Source organism: Myxine glutinosa, chromosome 1 (assembly GCF_964187855.1).
Source record: "Myxine glutinosa chromosome 1, kmMyxGlut1.1, whole genome shotgun sequence".
NCBI classification, from domain to species: Eukaryota; Metazoa; Chordata; class Myxini; order Myxiniformes; family Myxinidae; genus Myxine; species Myxine glutinosa.
This window is the reverse complement of record NC_136261.1, coordinates 246574933-246591696: the sequence shown is the minus strand read 5'-3', so window position 1 is coordinate 246591696 and position 16764 is coordinate 246574933. Positions and strand designations below refer to the sequence as shown.

The 16764-nt window shown below is 47.9% G+C and overlaps 1 protein-coding gene across 3 annotated transcripts in view; it reads right to left on the bottom strand.

Moving 5' to 3' along the window:
- Window positions 1-16764, bottom strand: part of PAPOLG (poly(A) polymerase gamma) — a 74267-nt gene that overhangs the window by 54299 nt on the left and 3204 nt on the right. For all 3 annotated transcript variants that reach the window (XM_068129782.2, XM_068129781.2, XM_068129783.2), the window contains exons 2-5: window positions 11412-11582; window positions 9180-9246; window positions 8975-9056; window positions 8775-8884 (exon numbers count right to left, since the gene is read on the bottom strand). In XM_068129782.2, the coding sequence (XP_067985883.1) occupies window positions 8775-8884; window positions 8975-9056; window positions 9180-9246; window positions 11412-11582 (430 nt within the window). The remainder of the gene's footprint in view (window positions 1-8774; window positions 8885-8974; window positions 9057-9179; window positions 9247-11411; window positions 11583-16764) is intronic.

The window sequence follows — 16764 nt, the reverse complement described above, 5'->3', positions numbered from 1 at the left end:
CGGACGTGAATGTCCGGGCTTCAAGTAATCCACGGAGTGGACAAAAGAGACGTAATCAACACAATTGTGTTTTAATCGGCCTTCTAGGGGTAAGGCACGATGCTTTATTGGCTCGATCACAAAAACCATGAAAGGTAACAAATGGAATAGGCTGCACAAGCCTGCAGGAACGGTCGGCCACAGACGCTCCAACCAGACGCAGGTAAGATCCTCGCGGCTCCAATCGACGAGCTCCGGGACTCGAAGGATACCAGGATGGAATACCACACAAGGCCGCCAGGAACGGTCGGCCAGGAGCTCCAACACGAAGCAGGCAATATAGGACTCACAGTTCCAATCTACGATCTCCGGGAATCACTCGTTCTCTTCCGGAATCACTCACTCGTACAATCCATAACTATAAACGATCAGCAAAACTCGCTGTCGTGAGGCGTAACGAAAGTTCCCTCGCCTCGAGGCCTCGAACCTCCGAGCTGCGTCCGTATCATGAGATGGCGGCCGCGCTCCCTGACCCTCCACCAATCACGTCCCGACTCGCCTCCCAATCGCGTGAGGCTCCAAGGAGGTTACGTCAGTGGTGGGCGGGGCACTCATTTGGGTGAGAACAAAGGTGGTTTCACCGGGGGTTTCTCACAGTCCTCCCCCCCTAAGTAAAAACCCCGTCGAATAGACGGCGTTTTTAAAACCAGTATTTGTAGTAGGTGCAAATCACATGGCAAGATGATGGCGGGAATTGCTAACAGGCAATTAACGCAATTAACAATTACTAACACTTGTTAACAATAATAACGAAACAACGCAACAATACAACGCAACGCAATGGCGCAACACAATAACGCAACAATAACGCACTTATTAACGCAACAGGCAATTAACAGGCGTTAACAGGGTAAACAATGAACCAGTTTTGTTTTTTGTTTTTTCCACACACAATATTAAACACCATACACCCCATTAACATCTACCCCACAAGAGTTACACTTCACCCAAAGCACAATAGAGAAACAAGGGAGCCAAACTCAAGGTGGGGAAACATTTACAGGAGGGAAACGGACCGAGACCTAGAGCGGCGGGTTCTCCTCCGGTGTCGAGAACGACAGTCATATGCGTAATGACCCCTTTCACCGCACTGGTAACATCGATCTTTCGGGTCGAACGGCCTGCGGACCAAAGAGCGTCTGAAACGAGGCCGCCGCGACATGCCATTCGACATCTCGACGCACACACGCGATCCGCAAATTAACCTTCCATCAAGGGCTCTGACCGAATCTTCAGCATCTCGTGGCTCTTCAAACTCAACAACTGCAAATCCAGGTGGGTTTCGAGCAACCCATACGTTGCGGAGTGGTCCGTAATGTTCGAAGACCCTCCCTAGCTCGGCTTTCGCTGCTCCATTGCCCAGGTTTCCCACATATACCTTAGCATTAGCGTTCCTGCTGAATCGCGACATGGCGGGAGCGGTCCCTGAGGAGCACGGCACCTGAGGTTGGCTTGACGGGAGGCTCGGGTGGACTTCAGCTGACGCAACGTCACCGTCGGAAACTGGAGTCGAGGCGCTAGGCTCCTCGGGCCAGAGTGAAGATATGTCTGACTCCGCCACTCTCTCCGCCTGTTTACTCTGGGCTCTAGGGACCCCCCCACAGGTCAGAGTCAATGACTCCTCCCTGGCTATGGCATCATTGCCAATCAGCAAGGAGACCCCGGGTATAGGGTAGTAGGGTACTACCACACAGGTCACTGGACCCTTAAAAATGTCACTCCGGACCTCGAGGAGGGCAAGGGGGTACCGGCCAAGAACCCGGTCAATGCCCCGAAGGAGGGTATACTCGCCGGTATAACGCATCTGAGAGGCCGGAACTACCCCCACCCGGAGAACACACCGTGTCGCCCCAGTATCCCGAAGGTATTTGGTCTCAAACTTCAGCATCGAATCGGGGCCACCCACTAAGGCTGTCCCTGAATACTCCTGATGCAGTGGATGAATGGAATTAGCCCCGGTGGCAGTGACCTCGGTCACCGATGCCACCGTCGTGTGCGAGGGCCCGGCGGATGAGTTCCACTGATCTCCCTCCGACTTAACAGGAGGGTTGCCTCGGTAGGCCGGACTGGCGGGATTAGAGAAACAGCGGTTTTCACCGTGCCCCACGCGTTTGCAGAAATCGCACCAGGGCCCTGCCCTGGTCTGCGGCTCGCGAGCGCCCCCAGTGGAGGTCATCGGAGAACCCTTCCCCTCGATCCAGCCGCCGGGCAGACGGGGGGCGGTCTTGATCGCAGACTCCTCCGTCTTACGAAGCGACTGCGTGACTTGCAGCATTTTGCACGACAAAACATGTTTATCAATAAGGTTGACGCAGTCTGCCAAGGAAACAGTGTCCTTGTCGACAAGAAACAATGCTAAGTCAGGCGGAAGCTGTTGATCGATACGGTAACGCACCAGGAGTTCCGCAACCGCTTGAGGTAACTCCACCTTGCTCCCCTTGAACCATCTCTGCAGCTGTTCCAACAAGGCCCGCGAATGTTCCTCATAGGTTTGACTGGACTCACGAGTCCAGCTGAAAAAATTTCTCCTATAAATACATGCGGACACCGCATAGGCATTCAAAATCTCGACCTTCAATGCCCTGTATTTGTTTGCGTCCTCGGTTGCCATCCTCGCATATACCTCCCTCGCCTTCTCAGATAGATGGCTCACAAGATGGCCGACCCACAAGCTCTCATCAATGCCACCGGCAGCCAACAACTTCTCCGCCATCTCCAGATACGCTTCTGGCTTCGTGTCTCCCGTCCAGTCCGGCAAACGAACATGAACAGTTTCCGGGACTCTTGCAGCAGACCCCTCTGCCCGCAGTCGTTCAGTCAACATTCGCAACTCATGCTCTCTGACGCGTTCAGCTTCTGCTGCCGCATGCTCTCTCGCTGCTGCCGCACGCTCTCCCTCTGCTGCTGCCGCACGCTCTCTCTCTGCTGCCGCATGCTCTCTCTCTGCTGCTGCACGCTCTCCCTCTGCTGCTGCCGCACGCTCTCTCTCTCTCTCACGCTCTCTCTCTGCTGCCGCATGCTCTCTCTCTGCTGCCGCATGCTCTCTCTCTGCTGCCGCAGCACGCTCTGCCTCTGCCCTGTCATTCTCCCTGTTATACATGTCAAGTTGTTGAACCGGAGTCAGCCCGGTCCAGAAGGGCGAACGCATGCATTTAGTCATGATGGAATCGCTTCCTAACATCTCGGGTTGAGTGACCGGGTCAAGGCTGCTTGCGTCGCTCACCTCGCCACCCACGTGACTGTCAACATGATCAGGTTGAACTCTCACTTCCCTGGTCGACATAGCTTGGCTACGAGTTATCATACGACCAGGCACAAAACACAACCTCAACACAATGCTCAAACACAACGCTCTGTTGGGGAAATACGACACAACTACGCAATATCACCCGCACATCAAATTGCCAATGAGAAAAATACCACGTACAAATACTCACGTTTTTTTTTTTTTTTTTTCGGTTGTTTGGAGGGATCCGAGGCTATTCGCTTATTCTTTGTCGGTTGTTTGGAGGGATCCGAGGCTATTCACTTCTCTGCCCAAGACAGCGTCCTACGGCGAGAAAGTTCCTCCCAGACGGCGTCCGCTGGTGAGAAGGCGATGAACAGATGCCAGAAGATGTCGTCCACTGCAGAATTCCCGTCTCAATCGAATGGCTCTTACTTGAATGATCCTAGGACGAGCAACCCATTTGTCGCGATCCCGCCTGGTAAATGTTCCCAGCACGGAATACGGACGTGAATGTCCGGGCTTCAAGTAATCCACGGAGTGGACAAAAGAGACGTAATCAACACAATTGTGTTTTAATCGGCCTTCTAGGGGTAAGGCACGATGCTTTATTGGCTCGATCACAAAAACCATGAAAGGTAACAAATGGAATAGGCTGCACAAGCCTGCAGGAACGGTCGGCCACAGACGCTCCAACCAGACGCAGGTAAGATCCTCGCGGCTCCAATCGACGAGCTCCGGGACTCGAAGGATACCAGGATGGAATACCACACAAGGCCGCCAGGAACGGTCGGCCAGGAGCTCCAACACGAAGCAGGCAATATAGGACTCACAGTTCCAATCTACGATCTCCGGGAATCACTCGTTCTCTTCCGGAATCACTCACTCGTACAATCCATAACTATAAACGATCAGCAAAACTCGCTGTCGTGAGGCGTAACGAAAGTTCCCTCGCCTCGAGGCCTCGAACCTCCGAGCTGCGTCCGTATCATGAGATGGCGGCCGCGCTCCCTGACCCTCCACCAATCACGTCCCGACTCGCCTCCCAATCGCGTGAGGCTCCAAGGAGGTTACGTCAGTGGTGGGCGGGGCACTCATTTGGGTGAGAACAAAGGTGGTTTCACCGGGGGTTTCTCACAATATATATATATATATACACAGTGAAACCTTGACTTACGAGTGCACCAACTTACGAGTTTTCCGAGATACGAGCCGTCGCTCGGGCGGTTTTTTGCTTTGAGATGCGAGCCGAGATCTGAGTTACGAGCTTACGCCACCTGCCGCCAGGTGGGTTCCGGTCACGTGGTTATCTTGCCGTGCAAGCATCTCTGCCGTATATCGCTGCTGCTTTGTTTTCGCATTTTGGTTATTTTGGAAAATTTCTTAGTTTTAACCATGGGTCCTAAGAAATTGAGTGCCAAGGGCAGTACTGAGAAGAAGAAGAGGATGATGTGCTTGGATATAAAACACGCAATCGTCGAAAAACATGAGCGAGGTGTGCGTGTTGTCGACTTGGCGAGGCAGTACGATCGTAGTACTTCTACGATATGTACGATTTTGAAGCAGAAGGAGTCGATAAAGGCTATAACGCCAGCCAAGGGCGTTAAGATTATTTCAAAGCTCCGGACCTCTGTCCATGAAGAGATGGAGAAGTTGTTGTTTGTGTGGTTGACGGAGAAGCAGCTCGCAGGAGATACCGTGACCGAGAGCATCATCTGTGAGAAGGCACGAGACATTTACGGGGATTTGGTGCAGCAGACGGCGGGAACATCAACGGACGAGGCATCGGAAGAGTCATTCAAAGCCAGTCGGGGATGGTTTGATAATTTTAAGAAGAGGACCGGCATTCACTCCGTCGTCAGGCATGGTGAGGCAGCAAGCTCGGATGTGAAGGCAGCTGAAGATTTTATTATAACTTTTGCCGAACTGATAGAAGCCGAACGATCCATCCCACAGCAAATCTTCAACTGTGACGAGACAGGGCTCTTCTGGAAAAAGATGCCGAGGAGGACGTATATAACGGCAGAGGAGAAGAGCATGCCAGGCCACAACTTGTTCAGAGTGCCGGCGATAGCTCGCCTTCTCTTTGTGGAAAACACGGTGAGATCCTTAACATCCAACAACTAATGGGACGCAAACGGGGCGCCCAGTTTAGCGGTACACACATTGATGAATCACCCTGCCTGTGATTCACCCATGACAGGTTATAGCTGGGTCGGGATTCAAACCCAGGCTGGACAGTTCAGAGTCAAGTGTGCGTACCTCCAGTCCAGGCCATCCTGCCAACTTGTATGCTGCATACAGGTGAAATATAAAGCGCGAGATATTTTGATATATACTGTATATTTAAAAAAAAATTGGTGTGGTTTTTGGGGGGCTGGAACGGATTAATAGCATTTCAATGCATTTTAATGGGGAAATTTAATTTGAGAAACGAGCAAATTGAGTTACGAGCTCGGTCACAGAACGAATTAAACTCTTAAGTCAAGGTTTCACTGTATATATATATATATATATATAAATAAAATATCCTGCTCATTGCAATGCCACGCCATGTACTGTCATGGTGCCCAAGAACAGATGAAACCTTAGGCTTAATTAGAGGTTCGGAGTGGGTTATTTGCTAAGTGTGTGGAAAATCTATACATGGAAATTGTAGCTTGAACGGCTCTCCATGCATTCATGAACATACGCAGTATGAAGGGAAAGCGTTTTCGATTGTTACATACAGTCACGTGAAAAAGTAAGTACACCCCATGTAAAGTTGACTTTTTCAACATACAGCTATTTCATCTTCATTTCAACAATATTGATCGATAAAGGTGATATAATATAACAAATATCATGAAACATTTACATTTTGTAGTCCATTGTATAATTTAAATAAACAAATGCAAATTTCGCATGTGGAAAAAGTAAGTACACCCCATGAAATGTTTTTTTAACCTTTTTAACATATGTGGACATATCAATATTTGATCTTCATTTAAACAGTATCTATAGAAAAAGGTGATCTAATTGAACAAAAAACAATGAAAAATTGACTTTGCAATAATTTATTCAACAAAAAATTGTTGCACAGCATGCACAATTGCATCCACAGCTCGTTTCAAATCCCCCCACAACATCTCGATGGGATTTAGATCCGGGCTTTGACTTGGCCATTCCAGAACCCTCCATTTCTTTATTTTCAGCCATTCCTTGGTGGATTTACTGGTACTAGGGCATGCCCGTACTATATATAAGCTAGGACGTGCCCGTACGTGGGTGCCCGTTCCTTGCCCAAAAAAAAAAAAAAAAAAAAATTTGTGTAGGGGTGTGTGTGTGTAAACATCCTAGGGCGTGCCCGTACGTGGGTGCAAAAAAACATGCGTGCAAACAACAACAACAAAAAAAAACTTTGAAACCACGTGGCAGTAACGACCACAGAACCCCCCCCCCCCCCTCTATTTACATGAATGGTTTGGTCCATTCACAACGACCACAGAACCCCCCCCCCCCCCCTCTATTTACATGCAATGGTTTGGTCCAAAGCGAACGGCTTGCAGTGTTTGGTAAAGAAATCGCCATAGCTCGGTAAGTACTTGTCCGATTAATATGAAACCTTGAAAAGGCACATCCTCGGGTCCCCAGCAATATACCTGGCAAGTTTAAAGTATATCGGACCCGTGGTTGTCGAGAAACAGCGGTCACAGACAAACATACACACATACACACATACACACATACACACATACAAACACACATACACACAGAGATTAATGGAATTATAGATAGATGTTTAGGGTCATTGTCATGTTGCAAGGTCCACCTTCGGTAGAGCTTCAACTTTCCGACAGATGGCCTCACATTATCCTCAAGCACCCTCTGGTACAATGAAGAATTCATAGTGGATTCTATGATGGTGAGCTGCCCAGGCCCTGATGCAGCAAAGCTGCCCCAAACCATAATATTTCCACCACCATGCTTTACAGTTGGTATCAGGTTCTTGTGGTCAAATGCTGTCTTTGGTTTTCGGCAAACATGTCTTCTGGTACTGTGGCCAAATAGCTCTACCTTTGACTCATCTGTCCAGAGCACATTGTTCCAGAAGTGCTGGTCTTTGCCTTGGTGTTCATTGGCAAACTTTAGACTTGCCCTGATGTTCTTTCTGGACAGCAAAGGATTCCTCCTGGCACACCTCCCATGTAGATCAAATTTGTGCAGCCTCTTTCTAATGGTAGACTCGTGCACTTTGACACCAACAGTGGCAATAGCTACCTGTAAGGCCCGTGATGACATTTTTGGGTTCTTCAAGACTTGTTTCAGCATCTTGCGGTCTGCTCTCGGGCTGAACTTACTGGGGCGGCCTGGCCTGAACAAGTTGGCAGTTGTTTGGAATCTTCTCCACTTGTAGATGATCTTCCGGACAGTCGAATGATTGATTTCAAATTGTTTCGAGATCTTTTTAAATCCCTTCCCAGACTCGTAGGCATCTATAACCTTCTTTCTGAAGGCCTCAGAGAGCTCTTTTGATCTAGGCATGGTGACGCCACACACTTCAACAACAAAGAGCAAACCAAACTAAATGTCTGAGGTTTAAATAAGACAGGTTCCTCCAAGATCCTCTCTAACGATGTTCTAATCATTTGCACCTGAGCTGGTGCACCTGATTCTAATTTTAGGTATTTGAAGTAGTGATAAATGTAGGGGTGTACTTACTTTTTCCACATACGAAATTTGCATTTATGTTTATTTAAATTATACAATGGACTACAAAATGTAAATGTTTCATGATATTTGTTATATTATATCACCTTTATCTATCAATATTGTTGAAATGAAGATCAAATAGCTGTATGTTGAAATATGTTGAAAAAGTCAAAACTTTACATGGGGTGTCCTTACTTTTTCACGTGACTAAGTTCTACGACTCAAATATTCATGAACTTTGAAGTGCTTGAATCCATCCTTGAAGTGCTTGAACAAATTTAGATGCTACAATAAACAGGTTTTGTTTTGGAGTTAATTACAAAATGATTGTGAGTAAGTGGCATCACCTTAATCAAAAGTGTTGTCAGCCTGACATGCTGTGTCCTGCTCGCAGCATCTAGGTGAGTATATATGCACCCTGTTATGGGTTCATTTCATTTCCGAATCCCTCCCCCTCACCCCCCGGCATTATGCCACGGACCAGCTCTTCTGCTCTTCTTCCGCAGATCAACAGTTGCTAATCTCTACTGTGAACTATTGAAGTACTCCGAAATTCCGGTTCTTTCTAGAAACACTAGAGGAAAGAGAAAGTTACAAGTATTTCGAGGACAATCAGCTGAAAACGGAGGGAGAATTCACACACACCTTCACCACTGAGGTACGACTATTTATCCCATGGAACTGTGTATTCTCTTGACAAAGTGCTCCCTCACCTCTAATGCTACCTGTCTGTTTCTCAGTAGTTCCACAGGCTGAACTAGTAATAACATGAAGCACAAGTATTTATTAACAGTGAGATGATCAGAAGGCAGCTTACCCTGAGGCCTTTAACACCCTCCTGCTCCTTCAGTTTCTCATAGAACGACTGAAAGAAGTCACTCCTTTCAACGTGGCGTGGGGATACGCACAATGCATCAATATCAGCACCTGTATACGTGATAGAACCTCAATTATCCGCTATACTTGCATCTCATTACCAGGGTAAATACAAAACAGCAGAGATTCATAAGCACATACCTTTTGTGTGTACTCCTAACCTGTAAGAGCCAAATGTAAAGATTTTCCCTCCTACACTCTCCAAAACTGAAGGAGGGAGATTCTGAAAGAAATTTAAAAAAATTAAGTGCCAGAAGCTTGGAAAAACTGAGCAGTTTAGATGACAATATAAACAATAACAAAAACAGAAGTCAATACAACATTAAAATCCCCAAACTCTACTTACCTTGCTTTCACCTACTTCCTGTATCCACTGCCTTGCCAAGTTGTTCAATTTACCCAAAACGACCATTCTGTGGTGGAGGAGATGGAAGAGGGGCGAGGGTGAGGGGAAACAAAGTAGTAAATGCATAGTCAAGTATGTTCCAACTCCCGTGAATGTTCCAACTCCAGCATATCCAAGTATGTTACAACACCGTGTTGTAATCACTAATCAACAGATTTCTAATCATGGAACAAAATGTTTTCAGGTATTTGGAAGCCACAGTTATCACGACCATTCAAACAAAAATTCAAACAAGAAAGAGCAGTCAGAAATTGCAGACCCTCGCCAGGACTTTTGTGTGGTATATTTTGTGTGATGTTTCTTAGCTGCAGTGTTTGTGGTTTATTGACGGCGTAGGTTTATGTTCTGCCAGAATGCCAATATGGCTGCCTAACCACGTGACCGACATCATAAATTTAATTCTCCCATCAATTATATTTAATTCTCCCATCAATCCGATCAAACGCTCTACTTGTCTAATTATGACGTCGTAATGAAGGCACCGGTGACATCATTAACATATGTTGTTCCCCATGGGGAGTACTTAACAATGAGCCGTGTTTCACTTTTTTCCATTGAGTGGTTTCAGAGACATATATGTGCAAAGTTTTTCGGTTTTCCCAAGATGGTGCCTGTACCATGTGGCCTATGACGTCATAATTATCATTAAAAATTCTACAGGAGGAGGTGCTCCTCTCCTATGGTAAAAAAAAATTCATATCAATCGGACCAACGGTTGCAGAGAAAAAGCATACTTGCGGTCTGTGTGGACAAACAAAGACAAACGGACCCAAATGTATTACTCCCTCTTCTGGCGAGGGTAACAAATAAACACAGCCTCCATTACATTTTCCAAAATAAGTAAAAACACTTTGCAGAACTTAATCCTCTCAATGTCAAAGGAAAAAAAGACCTGTTTAAACTAGAGCTTTAAACATACTGTCTTCGTCCACCCAGTCTTAAGTAAAAGGACATGGGAAGAGGTTTTTCAACTCTTACTTTGCCCGTCTGAGCACGGTCTATATTTCCACCAAGCCGTCATTTTGTATGAATCTCGATAGTCCCCAACACAGAGAGGAAGCTGCATGTTTGATTGCTCGTGATTGTGCAATAATTTGCTCATAATGGCACAAGTACTGCTAAAAAGGCGATGTTCTACGATGTACAAGTCCATAATTCAAATGAAATCAAATAAAAGTTTTAAAGGTCGTATTTAAAGAAAATAAATTTTTCGGAAGTTTGTCATCGCCAATGTAGCGTCTGTATCAGGACCTGAATGGAAATAAAATTGGCCTGTTCTGGTCACCTACCCAACTAATCAACTTAGTTTTGTCACATCTTGTCCACAACCTTTTGATATGTCCTGCTTATAGACAAACCCGCCATCCACCTTCGGTGATGAAGACAACAAAAAGAAACATTTTCAAATGCAATTTTCTCAAAGATGATGAACTGCACAGAATGAATGAATGAATGATCGTTTTTAAGGCCATTTCCCCCACTAGAGCAGGGGTTAGCCTTGCGGGTCCCATGACAACCATGGTTCCCTGTTTGGGGCAATGTTTTTATGGCCGGATGCCCTTCCTGACGCCAACCCTTTTAGTCGCATCTTACGACACGTAGGGATACGGTGTACCTATTCTAAACCGGGGTACACACCGGGATACACACAGAGATGGAATGAAACCACAAAGCATCCCAAAATGCAAAGCCTGTCCGTGCCTGCTTTGCATTCAAATTAAACTTGACAAAAAGATTAACTTGCTAATAAAAAAAATGTGCGACATAAATAATGGTTGGGTGTGTGGCATGGAAGGATTGACTCAATTTTGGTGAAGATCTGAATCCGGATCAGAGAATTTTCTAAGTGGTAGGGCTAATAAAAAATATGCAGTGTACGATATGTCAAAACGTTATGGACAGATTCGGACGAAACTTGGTGAATGGGTCAGTGAGACGTTCAGAACAAATGATTAGTTTTTGGTTCAGGCCCAAACCAAGATCCGGCCTATCAGTGGGCCACAAAACTTAAAGTGTTGAGCCTGGCAGAGGTTTGCTCTCTACCGAGTGCAGTTCTAGTTCACACTGCAGCACAAAAAGGAGCACTTGGGAGCTACTGTAATCAGAAACCAAGTTGCAAGAAAGAGGTAAGAGATGTTCATCAATAGTAACCTGACTTATAAAAGCAAACACCTGTGATTCAATTCTTCATCCTCTTCAAACACGCCAAAAGGCTTCATGGTGTCCACCAGCTGATTGGTAAGATCAAAGTCGACCTGCCGTGGCCCAGCCAAGCTGATGGGTGATGTAATGCCATGTTGTTTGGAAGATTGCATCGACTGAGATCCCTGAATGGTCGACAGGCTGGGCAGAGAAGATCCGAGTCATTCATATATATATATATATATATATGCATGCACACACGCACACAAACACACGGCATTTTAAGGCCATTTCCCCTGCCAGAGCGGGGGTTAGCCTTGCGGGCCCCATGACAATCTTCTCCACTTTGCCCTATTTTCTGCATCTCCCCTTGTTAACCCCCTTGCCCGCATTTCTTCTTCCACCACCTTTAGCCAAGTCTTTCTCTGTCTTCCCCATCCTCAACTTCTTTCTACATTCATTTCCATCACTCTTCTCAACCAGTCACTTTCATCCTTCCCTAACACATGACCAAACCATCCCAACCTGTTTCTCTTCACAGCATCCATCACAGGCTCTATTCCCATCATCTTTCGTAATTCATCATTTGTCTTCCTCTCTCTCAACGATACTCCGCACATCCACCGAACCATTCGCATTTCCACCCTTTCCAGCCTTCGTTGCTGCTCTACGTTCATAACCAATGTCTCGCGCCCATCAATCATAACACTTCTCACACTTTTTTTTTTTTTTTAGTATAAAAGATCGAGGCTCATGTAAGAGCTAACATTAATCACAAAAAAGACAAAATGACACATAAAACATGAGATAAAGGGAGCAAGTACAACAAGATGGGGAGACAGAGGGAAGCACACAAGTACAACATTTGAGAGCAGGGACATAGGGAGATCTGTGGGAGGGAGAGGGATTGGGGGAAGGAAGCACAGGAAGGGGGGTTTGGGGGATGGATGTATAAAGCACATGGACAATGCTCGGACTTCCAGGAAGAAAGTCGGTATTTCAGAAAAGTGGATCTCGGGTGAATTGACAGGGGTAGAAAAGATCAAGGTTTTGGATGGGGGACGATAAGAGATTGAGGTGAACAGCTATTTTAAAGAACTGGAGGGAGGAGTGGGATTGAATAGAGTGAGGGAGTTTGTTCCAGAGGCGGGAGAAAAGAGAAATGAAAGAGTGAAGGTGAGCAGAGAGCCTAGATTTTGGCAGTTTAACCAAAAGAGGGTTACAGGCAGATCTTGTACGACCTGGAGGAATATTTGGCGGACAGAGCACAGACAGCACTGGGGGAGCTTGGCCGGAGAGGAGTCGGTAGAAGACAAAGAGCACCAACCTGCCTGCGGTGAGTGAGTGAGTGAAAGGCCCTCTGAGTTAGCTTCATCGCGGGAGATTCCAATGATTCTAAAAGCTTTGGTTACAACAGCGTGAAGCCGAGCTAGGTGCGAGTCAGGAGCACCGGCCCATTGGGCGGAACAGTATCCATTGAGCTGCGGATGAAAGCCTTGTATGTGGTGAGGAGCTCAGGCGCGCCAAGGAAGGACTTTGCACGATGGATGATGCCCAGTCGGCGACTGGCTTTGGAGGCCAGCTTGGAAATATGGTTTTCCCAGGAAAGATCATGGCAGATACTGAGACCCAAAACCTTGAGTGACAGAACTTATTGGAGAGGGTTGTTGAGAAAGTGGATGGGAGGGTTTTCCAGACGATCTTTTCGGAGAGACATAGTAAGAGTGTGAGATTTGTCAGGATTGAAAGACATGTTCCACTTGTTTGACAAGTTTGTGATTTTATCTAGGTCTGCAGAGAGTGAAGAGGCTGCAGAATGCCGATCTGAGGGATGAGGTATGGAGCGGCAGAGAGTGGAGGGATGAGGTATGGAGCGGCAGAGAGTGGAGTCATCAGCAAAGAGACAGAGGATTTTCCAGAGTCAGAGAGATCATTGATGAAGACCAGAAAAAACACAGGGCCCAGAACACTGCCTTGGGGATCTCCAGCCTGAACAGGAAGGGGAGATGAGAGAATTCCATTCAGGGCCACAGCCACACGTTGACAACGACCAGAGAGGAAGTTCACAAGCCATACGTGGAGATTTCCATGGATACCATCGGAGGAGAGTTAGGAGAGCAGAGCGGGGTGCCAGACCGTATCGAAGGGACGTGATATGTCAAGGGAGACAGCCCTGATTTCCTGTTTGGCATTGAGGACCTCCCTCCATTGTTGAGACAGCAGAAGCAGCATGGCCAGAGTAGAATGACCTGGCCTGAATCCAAATTGATGATCTGAGATCAAGCTATTGAAGAAAAGAAAGGATTTGATGTCAGAAGCGATGATCGATTCCATGACCTTGCTGATTATTGGGAGCAAGCAGATTGGTCTGTCGTTGCAAGGATATGTTTTTGCACCTTTTTTGTGTAAAGCGGTAATGTTGGCTGATTTCCAAGCTGATGGCAGATGACCTTGAGCAAAAGAGAGGGCGAAGAGAACAGAGAGAGGGTGAGATCGAGCGGCAGAGCAGGGTTTTAGGACCCGTGGGCTGATGCCATCTGGTCCAGTTGCAGAATCAGTCGAGGTTTGACAAAAACTTCTCCACCTTGTCAGGAGAAAAGGACACAGAGTCCAGGAGCAGCAGGGGACGACTGGGTACGGTGGGTGCAGAGAGGGGTGGGTTTGGGACACAAGATTTTGAAATATATATATAGTTGCGGTTTTGAGAATAAAGGATGACCCCCCCCCCCCCCCCCCTCGTAGGTGGTTGCACCACAACATGTAGCCTCGCTTTAGTTCAGTTATTTCTTAGTAAATGTAAGCGTAGTCTCCTTTCCTTTGTTACTTTGCGTTGAGCAGGCCAGTGAGTTAGGTGTTCTTTGAGCTGAAATGCCACGTGCTAGGCCTGGAACAAGTCTGGCAGGCCGAAGGGAAGAGCTGCAGGGGAGTGGCCGGTAGGCGGCGAGCAGCCAATCGGAGCTCAAGGGGAGTGGCTAACAATGGCAGCGAGAGGAGGGGCTTGGAACATTCGGGTAAGGCTGGGGAGGGGCGAAAAAGACCCTGCCCCGAGCCCCCCGCGTCAGAGCTGGGAGAGACGAGGTGGTAAAGTGGAGTGTGCCCTAGAAGTCGTGGTGGTTCAGTCGGAGTATCAGAGAGAGTTGTGAGAGTCAGAGAGTCGCCCAGCCCCTGAGTCAGAATCGGTCAGAATCTAGGAGAATCGGAGAGAGTCGCCCAGCCCCTGAGTCAGAATCGGTCAGTCTCCCAGTCAGAGCATTTGTCACAGCACGAGTGAAGTCTGTTGCTTGTTGTAGCCCTCTGTACACTAACTCTCCCTGTGCCCTGTGCTTTGCTACTGCCTGTGAATAACGCGCTGTGTGAAGACGATCCATTCCGGGTCCACAGACGCGCGAGCTCCCTGCCTGCGCTCCCAGCACATGTGCCGTGAACACCCAAGGGCCACGCCCGGCGAGCTTTCCGGGAGTTAACGGCGTCAAGGCGCGTTTGGAGCGCGAACTGTCTTTCCTTCTTTTCCCTGCGTGAGTGAGTGGGCCCTTGTCCGGGGATAAGCTAAGACTGATTAAGCTTGCTCTGTGTCTCTTTGCCTTGTATACCTGTTCTTTCTTCCATTTGACCGTTCCAGTCATTTCACTATTGGCTTAGCATCGCACGAATAAAACCGCTCGAATCGGGTTCAATCAAAGTAACGGCACGAGTCACGTGATACGCAAACCGCTCGGGCATATTCAATTAGCGTGGCTTGTGCGAGGTCCAGTCCCCGTTTTCGTGGCAGCGTGGGTACCGAAGGTACGTGTGGAATCGACCCGAAACCCTTCCGCACGCTCGCTACGGGAGTGGCGACTCGGCCTTGTGGACTCCAAGACCCGAGGGGGAAAGGGGGTTTACCCCCCCCCCCCCACCTCTGTATGCCGACGGGCTTCGAGAGACACACACACACACACACACACACACACACACACACACACACACACACACACACACACACACACACACACACACACACACACACACACACACACACACACACACACACACACACACACACACACACACACACACACACACACACACACACACACACGGTTTTTAGAACCTTCACTTGTAAAATAATAAGCTTTGTAAATAATTCCCTGTAAATATCCCCATCTCCCAAAGGTCAAAGGTCGCACCCGAGCTAGTCCATTTTGCAACACGTAGGACACCATAGGAACCTTCTTCAGTTATTTCATTAGTGTGTGTTTCAGGTAAGGCTCTGTTTCCAATACTTTGACTCTGCGTTGCCTTAATCAAATAACCTAGGCCCCTTTTCAAATCCCCTACATTTTGCGGCGTAGCCTCCCTCCAAAGTGTATTGCGCGCCTCTGCCAGTCGCAGCCACCTCAGCGCTCGCTTCAAACGCCATTAACCACGCGGTTGAGCTGGAGAAAAAGGGGGAGGAGTTGTCGGAGCGAGGCGTGGCCCATCAACGTGTCACGAAGGGAGGTGCCGGTGAACCTCGCGACCAGTCAGGGCCGAGGCGTGTTCACCAGTAGGCGGAGCAAAGCGCGCGCGGGTTGATTTGCAGGGCGAGTGATATAAGCGCCGCCGCGGACTACTTCAACAGATGAGCAGATGAGACGAGAGCAAAGAGAGAGAGAGAGAGAGAGAGAGAGAGAGAGAGAGAGAGAGAGAGAGAGTCGGTCCGCTACCACGACGACACGAATCGCACTGCTTGCCGGGTTTCGCCAAAGCGTGAACCTGGAACGGGACCTCGACGCCTGAGCCATCTGCCCGGACCTTCCTTCCCTGCCATCTGCATGAACCTTCTATTCCTTCCTGCCATTCCCCTTTTCGTGTAAGTCCGTTTGTGTTGTCCTGGGTGTGATAACTAAGAGTGTGTAAGCTTGCCCTGTGTCCTTTTGCTCCTCTGCTTGTACATTCTTTTCCTTTCGTTTCCTCTTTTATTGTACAGTGTAGTAGCAAACCATATTTGTTCTTCCCTTTACTTTTGGTTTCCTCTCGTCCGATCGTCTTCGTGATTTCCCCATCGAGTACCGGTGGCACGATTAGAACCGCTCAGAATCGGGTTAGTCTTATGGCTAACGGCTCGAATCGCGGATTGCTAAACCGCTCGGCAATTTCCATCTGTCCGTGGTTCAAGCGGAAATTATCTCCCTGCTTTGTGGAGAGATTGGCAAGCAGGTATTTGGGAGCCCATCTTGACCAATCACCCTGGCCAATCTCAACCCCGCAAAGGCGAGTGTAATTTCCAGGGCTGGGGGCTCGGCCAGTGTAAAAGACAAGGGGATTAACCCCCCCCCCCCCTTGGTAAGGGGAGCACCGACCCCCGGATCCACAACATTATATACACACACACATAATATTATATACACACATTATATACACA